The sequence below is a fragment of the Stomoxys calcitrans genome, chromosome 1 (assembly GCF_963082655.1).
Source record: "Stomoxys calcitrans chromosome 1, idStoCalc2.1, whole genome shotgun sequence".
NCBI lineage: Eukaryota > Metazoa > Arthropoda > Insecta > Diptera > Muscidae > Stomoxys > Stomoxys calcitrans.
In genome coordinates, this window is record NC_081552.1 from 114,900,870 (window position 1) to 114,912,592 (window position 11,723).

At 42.3% G+C, this 11,723-nt stretch overlaps 1 protein-coding gene across 1 annotated transcript; it reads right to left on the reverse strand.

Moving 5' to 3' along the window:
- Nucleotides 1–653: 653 nt before the first annotated feature.
- LOC131996801 (uncharacterized) lies at nucleotides 654–9,275 on the reverse strand. The gene is made up of 3 exons (XM_059366757.1): nucleotides 4,809–9,275; nucleotides 3,397–3,712; nucleotides 654–937 (listed from the first exon to the last, which is right to left on the reverse strand). Exons 1-3 carry the CDS (start codon nucleotides 9,273–9,275, stop codon nucleotides 654–656), a joined length of 5,067 nt encoding a protein of 1,688 aa, XP_059222740.1.
- Between the last annotated feature and the right edge of the window lie 2,448 nt (nucleotides 9,276–11,723).

Genomic DNA, 11,723 nt, shown 5'->3' on the forward strand with positions numbered 1-11,723 from the left:
GTGTTGTATTGACGCCATTCCCAGTCCATCGCACTTCCTGTAAGGCGGTTATGTCTGCCTTGTACTTCTCTAATACATCCGCCAGCGCGTATACTGCACCTTCTCTATAAAGAGTGCGGACATTCCAGGTGCGGATCCGCAAATCATGGTCCTTTTTTCGTTTGCGTGGGTCGTCAACGTTGGGGGGGTCCGTTTTTACTATTCCTTTGTTTTTCATAGTAGTTCTATGTTTTCCGGGGGCGGGTTACTGGCCCAGCGCCCCAACCGCATGGGTTTGTGGGATTGCATGTATCCCTCGTTGTGGCGAGCCGCTTGCTCCAAGATCCGACGCTCGCCGCCAGCCGCCCCTAACCTGGGAACAGACGCTGATGTTGGCCATTGGTTATTTGAAGGCGCCAATAACTCGCCTTCGAGTATCATTGGCACTCAGTATTTAGTTAAGAGCCAGTGCCACCTGACTCCTCACTGAGACTCTCCTCTCGAAAATCGCTGACTGCCCGCGGCCGCATATGCAGCTACTCCGCATAAAAACGGAGCTTTCCGCCATCCGGAACCTGTGGACGCGCCCGGTAGCTTTCAGCTAAGCTTCCCGTGATAACGATGGGCACCACACAAGTCGGAGCTCAAAGTTCCAGCCTGTGTGGCGCCCATAGTCATCCCGTATCGGCCGACCGGCGACACTTATAGTCTTCCCTTAACCTCTCCACACTAAAAACGAATTCCCCGACGTTTATTGTCTTTTCAGAGCCGTCAAAATTAATGACCCTCTTCTCAACTTCCATTTTCTTACTGTTTGTCGAAAATATGTGGACATTATAGATTTGTGCGGCTGGTCGACTGTTATAATCGATATTTGAGTAGCGGATATTTGTAGGTTGATCATGATTCTGTTGTTGTGGTCTCTTTTTTTTACGTAACCAACACGCTGAGGATGTCCCTTATATATGCAGTGCATTTCGTTGGCAGTTAGAAATGTTAAGGGTTGGAGGGGGGAAAGAGGGAGTAGTGTTTATTGATATTAGTCTTCCTGAACGTCAATGTCGGTGGGAAGGCATTAGCCGGAAGTCGATTACACATACGAATGGTTGGGCGAAAAATTTATTTTCTCGGTAATGCATGGTCCGGTCGACTGGCCAATCGATTACAAACGGGTGTGAGTTCCTGGCGAGACTTGTATTCCTTGTGAACATCCTACCGCCAGGGATAAGAAGACGAATATCCCTGGAACACACGCCATGAAAATAACGATAGAGCAATACAACGCTACCCCCATTCCGACGATGTTCAAGGAAAGCAAGAGAGTTGGAAACCCTACTGTCCCCAATCAACACCATCGCTCTCCGTTGAACCCGATCAAGTAGCTCCAAGGATGATTTTGAAGCTCCTGCCCATATATGAGAGATATATTCCATCCTCGGCCTGATGTAGGTAGTATAGATATTGAGAAGATCAGAACAGGTGAAATATTTCTTGCACTGCTTAAGAAAGCCCAAACACTTAAATGCTTCTTTCGACACTTCGAATACGTGTTTTGACCAACGGACATCACATTGTATCTTCATGCCCAGAACATCAAGAGCATCTGACTGCTCAATATCTATACTGTCGATAGATATCGACGATTGAAGTGGGTGAGTGAATCGCTTGTGAGACAAGAAACAGCACTGCGTCTTCTGTGCGTTAATGTATACTCTGTTCATTCTACCCCACTCGGAAATGGCCAACAAATCCTGGGAGAGCGTCTCATCCATAATGCGCCTCCTGTCCACAATTTCTTGAGGACTGGGCCTATGGTCGAATGAATATGAATGATACAGACTACTGTCATCTGCAAATGAGTAGATTGCATTCGAAGTCTGAACCAATAGATCGTAAATGAAAATAAGAAAAAGGGAAGGGGAAGAGGAAAGGACAGAGCCTTGTGGCACACCTGCTGTCAATGTATACTCATCTGATGAGAACCCATCAACAACAACTGATATAGTGCGATCTCTGATAAAGTTCGATATAAATCGAACGAAGTTATTACCGACACCAAAAGCGACAAGCTTTGATAACAGTGCACCGTGCCAGACCCTATCAAATGCCTTGGAGATATCCAGAGCCACGACCTTCCTCTCACGAAACTGGTGGATAGAGCGACTCCATCGTTCCGACCAAAATGCCATTAGGTCTCCCGTAGAGCGATTTCTGCGGAACCCATACTGTCTGTCGCTAAGAAGGCCATTGGACTCTGATGATGTGTAAATGGAAGCTGGATGGATCTGCAGTGGAGATAGAACACGATGAGCCGAATGCAAATACAAAACAAAACAGGTTTCTTTTGAACTTGCGACTCCCCAAATATATTAAGGAGAGTGTTCCAGATGGACAAATGAAAAGAAAGAATAGCAAGAAAAACAAAACACTCGATTTAGGATTATAATGATAAGTTGGATTTATTTCTCGGCGGACTAAGCCTTACCTATCAGTTTGACGACAGAGGTTGAACAAGAACGATTTGCCGTCGAGCTAAAGCGGAAATTATCATTATAACATGATTTTTAAACAAGGCGAAAATTGCCATAAACGTCATGAACATATGTTTCATGACGGCAAATTCAAGTATATGGGGATTATTTAAAGTTTATTAGGAATTAGGGTTTTCATATAATCTTTCAACATTTTCAAGGGTTTGGTCTAAACATTCCGCCCCCCTTGCAGGATATAATTCTGCAAACAGAAGGTTAATCATATCGTAAGGATAAATTCGCAATGATCGTGTAAAATTCTAATTATAATATAATAGTTAATTTCAAATTCAATATTGTATTAATTAATAGTATGAAAGTAGTAATTCATGAGGACTTATACTAATTGTAAATAAGTAAATTAGTTTACATTATGCATTGGTATTCAGTATGTGCTTATTTCAGTGAGTAGTGAGCTTTTGATTTCAGTTTAAGACCTTAATTCGTTTTCAAATGATTTTTTTTTTTTTAAACTATGTTTATAAGGAACAAATCCCATAAAGGGTCCAGCCGAAGATGGTATTTTGGGCTGTCGGAAGCCCCGTTCGGATAAGGATGCCTTCTGTGATAACTCGAGAATAAATATCGACTCCGAGTATTACGTCGATGGGTGCAGACTCGCAAAACTTTTCGTCTGATAGAAGAAGATTATGAAAATTTTGAGTAAAGTTTCTTGGCAGTGATTTGCTGGGAGTATGGATATTGATCTGATTATTCATTCGAAGTGTGGTGTCTATTTTGACCCCAGAGTCGTAAATCGAGACCAGCGTGAGAGGGCAAATCGCCTCCTCTTCGAGAGTCAAAGTCGTTAGACCAAGAGAATCAACTATCTTCTTTGAAATATAACTGAATTTTGACCCTGTATCCAAAAGGCAGCGAATCTTACGTTCTCCTTTGGGGCTGAGTATCTTGACAACGGCAGTAGGAAGGAGTGTCATTAGATTTTGCTTCAGAATTGCGGACAGTGAGGTATTACTGTAGTCAGTTTCGGTTGGTGTTGTCCTGTCCTTTGACTCGGTTTTTTGGGACCTGTTTCGTGCGGCTCCAGCAGCACTGGTTGATGGTTTAGGCTCAGGTTCCCCTCGAAGAGTTCTTTGCTTACGGCGTGAAGGTTTATCCTTTTTTAATCGTGGATGCAGATGCAGTAAGCTATGATGTTTTCCTTGGCAGTATTTGCAACCAGTTTTGGTAAAACATGATCCCTGTGAATGAGAGTGTGCCAAACAATTTCTGCAGTATCCATAGGTTTGTACTATCTGAAGACGTTTTGCCGTGTTCATATTCAAAAATCTTTTACATTTCCTTAACGCGTGTTTTTGTCTGCATATTCGACAGACGTACTCATTGAGTTTGGTACTGGAGGAGGGCTTTTGATTCCGCATGGTTTACTGTAAGTATGGTTCCGAAAAGATTTAGGATTGCTATTTTATTCTGCGGACTCATGATATCTAGGCTATTCGTAGAAGGCAGTTAAGGTGAAGTGACGAATGGAAGCAAAACAAGTTTGGTGATTGGTCGTTTAACAACGCCTCGTTCCGTAAGGATGTCAGCTACACGAACCCTTTTATCCGGGCCAGGATAAACCTTGGAGACTCTCCCTAATCGCCAAGAATTTGGAGGTAGATTATCCTCTCTTATGACCACCATTGTATTCGTTTCAAGGTCTTTTGTGGGAGTTTGCCATTTATGGCGCTTATGGAGCTCCTTGAGATACTCATCCTTCCAGCGGTTACAAAAATGGTGGTGGATAACTTTTAGCCGTTGCCACCTGTTTATCACAGACATTGGATTTTCATGAACGTTAGGTTCAATAGGCACAAGGATAGGTGTGCCTATTAAGAAGTGCCCAGGAGTGAGAGCAGACATGTCGGTCGGATTCTCGGACATTGGAGATATTGGGCGAGAGTTAAGACAAGCCTCAATTTTGGACAGTAAGGTTTGGAATTCTTCAAACGTATGTTTGAAGTTACTGGCAACCTTTCGGAAGTGGATTTTGAAACTTTTCACTCCAGCCTCCCATAGTCCACCCATATGGGGTGCTCCAGGCGGAATGAAGTGCCATGTCAAGTTCTGGTGTGCATAATTAGCTGTGACAGCATTATGGGAGGCTTGAATAAATTCCTTGGATATAATCTTTGATGCTCCTACAAAAGTAGTGCCATTATCGGAGTGCAAGTGAAGAGGGCAACCTCTTCTGGATATAAATCGACTAAACGCGGCCAAGAATGTAGGAGTGGAGAGATCAGAAGTGGCTTCAAGGTGGATGGCCTTCGTCGCGAAACAGACGAAGACACATACGTAGCCCTTCGTCATGCGACAATTTCTCCCGGAAAAGCTTTTTATGTCAAACGGGCCGGCAAAGTCTAGTCCGGTATGAGTGAAGGGACGAGATATTTCCGTCCTCTCTGGCGGAAGCGAGGACATAAGCTGCTCATGGCACTTGTGCCTATAAATAACGCAGGGTTTACACTTGTTTATGGCAGCCTTAATAAGATTCTTGGCCCTCGGGATCCAGTACTTCATACGAATCAACTTTAGGACCAGTTGATTACCCCCATGTAGACTTATATCGTGGATAAATCGCACTAGCAGGCGTGAAAATTGACAATTGTATGGAAGCAAAATGGGATGTCGTTCATCGTACGTCAACGACGGCGATGAAGTCAATCTTCCACAAACCCTCATAACCCCTTCGTGATCGATGAAAGGATTTAAACTCAGAATTGTACTTGAAGGATCAATCTGCGTTTTGGCGGACAAATTCAAGTACTCATCTGGATAACTAGCCTTTTGACTCATTATTATAAGCCTTGACTGAATAAGAGCTATTTCGGTTGATGATACATCCTTTGACGACCGGTGAAAATCTGAGCGGAAATTTGGATGGGTGCTATAGAAGAATCTATATACATATGCAACGACCCGCAATGCCTTCGGCAGGGACGAAAACCTTCCAAGAATATCCTCAAAATTACTGAAAAAGGAAAAGTTGACCTTGATAGATTTTCTCTCAATATCTATCGCTTCATAAATTCCGCCATTAACCGTTGGCCAGCTGTCAGGCTGCCTCGAAAGCCAATCTGGCCCATACCACCACAGGTGGTTGTCAACAAGGTGCTGAGGATAAGAGCCTCTACTCGCAAGGTCGGCAGGATTAGACTCCGATCGTACATGATACCAGTCCTTTGGACTAACAACCTGAGTTATTTTGGACACCCTGTTTGCGACAAATGTTGTCCAGTAACAAGGTGGTTTGGCTAGCCATGAAAGGACAATTGTGGAGTCGGTCCAACAAAAAATGGAATAGCTATCAATCTGTAGCTGCGGAATGATATGATCTATTATCTCTGCCAATAATGTAGCCCCGCATAATTCCAATCGAGGGATGGACAAAGTCTTAAGAGGAGCTACTTTGGTTTTGGAGCATACTAAGTGGGTGCAAACGGATTCTTTGCTCTTAACTCGGATATAAAGAGCAGCTGCGTATGCTTTTTCTGAAGCATCGCTAAATCCATGGAATTGGATTTCACTACCGGGCTGATAATCGAACCAACGTGGTATTCTGACAGAATCGATATACTGGTATGCAGATAAGAACGACTGCCATTTCTCCAAGGACGTCTCAGTTATTTGGTCATCCCAATCGGTACGTTCGATCCAAATTTCTTGCATTATCATTTTGGCCAAAATGATATAAGGTGCAAGCCATCCTGCAGGATCAAATAACTTTGATATCTGTGAAAGGACTTCCCTCTTAGTATACAGACATGGAGATGGAAGACAACTTAAAGTAAAAAAGAAGGAGTCCGACCGCGCATTCCATCGGATTCCAAGAGTTTTTGCCATACTACTGTCATCCAGTTCGAGAAAATCCTCATTAAGTAGTTGATCTGGAGGAAGATCGGTAATAATTTTCTTAGAGTTTGATGTCCATTTTCGGATAGAGAAACCTGCGGACTTTAAAGCAGTAATTAACTGATCCCTGGCTTCTATCGCAGCCTTAATTGAATGAGCTCCGGATAGGACGTCGTCAACGTACATGGAGTTTCGAATAATTCCACTTGCCAGTGGATGTGTCATCTGGACATCATCAGCCAATTGCAACATTGTGCGGATGGCTAAAAATGGGGCACAGTTAACCCCGAAAGTGACAGTCCTCAATTCATAGTCCTTGATGGTGTCATTCGGACTTCGGCGAAATAGAATGCGTTGATACGCAGAATGTTCCGGGTTTATCATAATCTGTCGATACATTTTAGTTATGTCACCATTAAAGACGTATCGGAAAAAACGCCACTTAAGAATAAGGATTGTAAGGTCCTGTTGCAAGACCGGACCTGTATAAAGGACATCATTGAGACTAACTCCATTGGATGATGAAGAAGAGGCATTAAATACCACACGTACCTTGGTGGTGGTACTTTCGGGTTTTACAACCGCGTGATGAGGCAAGTAATAGTGTCGCGTCAGGTTAGACTCATCATTGGACTGAATTTCGGACATATGTCCAAGGGATATATATTCATCCAAGACTTGATCATATTCCAATTTAAAACTGGAATTGCGCATCAAACGGGCCTCGTTTCTTAAAAACTGAGCCAACACACAATTTCTGGATTTTCCAATACTTATCCCCTCTGGATAATCAGATTTGAACGGGAGGGATACCTCATATCTGCCATTTGGATTTCTTCTTGTTGTGGTGGTATATAGATTCTCACAAAATATGTCCTCTGGAGATAAAAACTTCTTCCGTGGAAGATCCTCCACCTCCCAAAACCTTGAAATTTCCTTGTCTAAGGAGATTTCACAAAAATATGAAACAATCGTGGAAAATGTGGAGATAGGTTGAGCAGGTGCTGGTCCTGTAAGGATCCAGCCGAAGACGGTCTCCTGCGCCATTAATGTCCCACAGATTTCCCTAATAATGCCCGAGAGCATTATGGAAGGGAGTAGATCCGCCCCAATCAACAGATCGATATTCGAACTCTTGAAGAAACGGGGATCTGCGAGGGGTATCTTCGGGATCTCCGAAATAATGGATGGGTCAATGGTACGAGATGGGAGATCTCCCGATAAATGGGGCACCACCAGGGCCGTCGTGAAAATCTCGATCGCTGGGTCTTTAATAGACCCCAGTGTGAAGGTACATTCCTTCTGAACAGCTGCAGAAATCGTGTTGTTCAGACCAGATACCGTAGCAGATCTACGTTTAAAAGGAAGTCGAAGTGTGTTGAATAGCTTTTCAGACATGAAAGTACCCTCTGAACCCGAGTCTACCAACGCCCGTGCTATGTACGTCAACTCCCCGTGGGATATATTAACAAGCGCAGTGCCCAGGAGAACTCCTCTTGAACTGCTGGAAAAGCAAGTTTGTATGACCGGATTGGTCGTACTAGTGGACTGTATTTCAGATTGATTCGAGCTATTTGAGGCAGTTGCTACAGCCTGGGTAGCATTTGAGCTGACGACCGGTGGATCAGAAGGGGGATTACTAGTTTCGCGGTGAAGTAGGGTGTTATGCCGTTTATTGCACTTCGCACATGAAAACCTGCTAGTACATTTTTTCAAGGTATGCACTTTCGAAAAGCAATTTATACACAGAGCATTCTTCTTAATCTCATCAAATCTATGGGCAACATCCATATTCAAAAACCTTGGACATTTCCTTATAACATGAAGTTCAGTCGGACATAGTACGCACTTGGTTTGGTTCACATTGTTCTGGAATGCCCGAATATTCTTCATGTTCGGATTCGGACTGGACTTGCCCTTCGATACAGAATTCCCACTGGGGACTGCGGTATATTTTCTCCTAATCTCCGACACGGATTCGAGTGTTCGATGCCGACTCGTCAGAAAACTATCTAACTCAGACCATTCCGGAATCCCGGTCTTGTCAGGTAATGATTGCTCCCACAGCGTGAGCGTAGTATCCGGAAGACGGTTTGAACAAATAAACACAAAGATCGGTCCCCAGCTCTCAACATCTATATCATACAATTTAAGTAATGAGATGCAAGAGTTCATATCCCTCTGAAGCTTCTTAATCGAGTCTCCAGATTCCGTGGTGATATGTGGGAGATTAAACAGGGATTTCAACTGGATATTAACCAGGACCCGCTTGTTCTCGTATCGAGAGGAAAGGTTACTCCAAGCCAGTTCAAAGTTCTCATTGGTCAGGGGGAACTTGCTGACTATGTCATGGGGTTCTCCTTGGGTCCTTTGGTTAAGGTGGAAGAGTTTTTCAACTGCGCTTAACCTTGAATTCTTCGAACAGACCGCCGTAAACACGTCCCTAAATGTGGGCCACGATGAGTAGTCACCACTAAACAGAGGTATCTCGCAAGGGGGCAGTTTGAACCCAGGTTGTGGGCAAGGGCCCGTAATGAGTCCAGTGTTCGGGCAAGGAATTGACTGAGGACTCCGGGTTTGCTTTGGGGACATTAACGCGAAGTGCAGTTCCTGTAATTGTGCATGGCATCGACAATACGTTGAATAGGTGCTATTGTATTTTGCCTTGACCATAGTCACTTCCGAGGCCTCATCCGAATTGCCCTTCCCATCTAATTCCCCGTCCGCCTCACTTTCAATATCCTGTAAGCACTGCTCGTAAGAGATTCTAAATTCCGCCCAGGTTTTGGACAATTCCTCCATATGTGTCTCGAGGAGAAACGATGAGGACATGGGAGCCTGCTTATCGTTAAGGAAAGCCTCGAACTCGACCATTCTATCGGCAATCCTGATGTATCTGTTGAGAGACATTTCGTGGTAGAATAAAACTAAAATCGAAAGGCAATAACACAAACAAAATCTGGACAAAATCCAGAGGCCTTCTCCAATATCCGGAAGGAATCCTTCGATCACTCCTCTCCGGAAAAAACAAAAGGATATGTCGAAAACGAATCTGTCCCAATTACAGCAAATTGCGTCTGGACACGCAGCGACCAATGACTAAATACAAATTAGGAAATAAATTCCACGATCTGCTAAGAAAAAATTTCGAATAGGATAGAAAAAATCAAAATATGGACAGCGAAAAGATAAATATCTCTGAGCAAGATAGCCTATACAGAGACACGTCTCAGCATTTATAATGGTAGGAAAATGCGTGAACTTCGAAAATCAAATCGTAGAAACGCCCTCTATTCGTATAAATATTCCAATTTTTTCCGAGCCTAATGCTCGTCAAACGAAATCTTGCAGACACAATATAAAACACTTCCGAAATGTCCTCATAAATTTAGAAAAATGCAGTCAATAGGAATATTATAAAGACATTGGAAGTGTTCGCTGGGATGCGGTATTAATATAAATATCCAAAAGATGTCTCAACTTCAAACTCAAAAAATTTCCATAAGTATGTGCGTATGTTTGTTTAGAAATACGACAGCGGTCAGCTGTTTCAGCTCTTTAGCGAAAGTTATTGGAAACCACGGTCATTGACCTTATGATTGGAATGGCAACCAAACAAAACATGGAAGAAGAAGCAAAAAGAGAGAGAGACATAAAATGGGACTTCCAATCTTCGAATTAAAATATCACTCAAGAGATCAACTTCAAGCACTCTTCAAAGAAAACATCACTCAAGAGCTTACGTCTCTCATAACAACAGTGTGTGCACATGGGATTTTTATTAATGGAGCTATATGGAACGAAACAAAATATATAAGATAGCAAAATAGCTCTCTGCTCGTAGCTACTAGAAGAGAGGTTGTATGTCTAGCAGCGACAGACAGACTTGGCTGCCAATACGACTATGTTAGGTCCCAAAAAAATATTGCAACACATACAGTGTCATACAAAAATATTCTTCAATAGAAATGTAATAGTCTGGAAGATAAAGTCTCATACATACATCATATTCTGTGAACACTGAGCATGGATCTTGATGCAGCAATATTCAACAGTACTAAAAAACAAGCTGTATGTTTCTGGTGTTCAAATCTCGGAGCTGAAATGGTTCTTGTGGTGGACTTCTCATACCTTTTTTTACGGACTCGATATAAAGGTCAAATAATAAATTTCCTCATGTCTCCTTAATAAACTCTGTATATAATGCGCTTAAAATATCAATACATCAGCTATCGTTATGTGTACTGGGATATAACACTTAATATTCAAAAGACCATTCGGCAATAAAGTTGACTACGATATGTATGTATTTTTGTGAAGGTACCACAGATTTCAGCTATTCTCGTCCGCAGCGAAAGTCTTTGTAAACAAAAGCTCTCCAATGCAAAAGACAGTGAGACATATAAAGAGAGTGATAATGCTCGAACACAATATAACCTACGAGATTAATTCGTAATTAATCCAGTGTACATCACTCAAGAGAAGAAGTCTCCCTAAAGTATTGGTATTTGGTTGACTACGTCGGTTTCAAAAGAAACGAAGTGAAGCGAAACAATTAGAATTGGCGGGGTGCCTGTAATATTCTCAGCAGAGACAGACGGACTTCAATGTTAAAATGACTATGTTGCGTTCTAGCAGCCACGACAGCACTTTATGTGTTATAATGAAAAATTATCGCTATCAAGAAATGTGCAATATGAAGTATAAATATAATCACCTGAAACGAAAAGTTGCATGTCATGCATTTGATGAAAAAACTTCGGACAGCTTTTGGTGATCAGCTTTCTCATAAAAAATGGACCCCAACTGCCTCTGACATGGATCGGCAGATTTTGTTAGTGGACTCAAAACAGTTGATGATTATTCGATCGTAGTACAGATCAGATGTCACACTTTTTATTGGATTTCTTGTAAACTTCTAATTTCTGACATTCCAGAATTTAAAATCTTTAAAAATCTCACGCTCTTTACGTTTTTACAGAAACACAAATGTAATAAATTATGTTCCACGTGCAAAATTTGATTTAACTTGTTTCATTAGCTTGATCTACTTCACTGTAAAGCACATTATCTACGAATAACCATAGAAGCAATGCATAAATGCAAACTAACCTGTTGCTGCCGTTCGATGATAGGTATGGGCGATGATCTGGAATTGAAATCTCTGCGTGTTCTCCGTAAGCAATGATCCGATTCGAATTGGACCAAAAATGATGATGTGTAAATGGAAGCTGGATGGATCTGCAGTGGAGATAGAACACGATGAGCCGAATGCAAATACAAAACAAAACAGGTTTCTTTTGAACTTGCGACTCCCCAAATATATTAAGGAGAGTGTTCCAGATGGACAAATGAAAA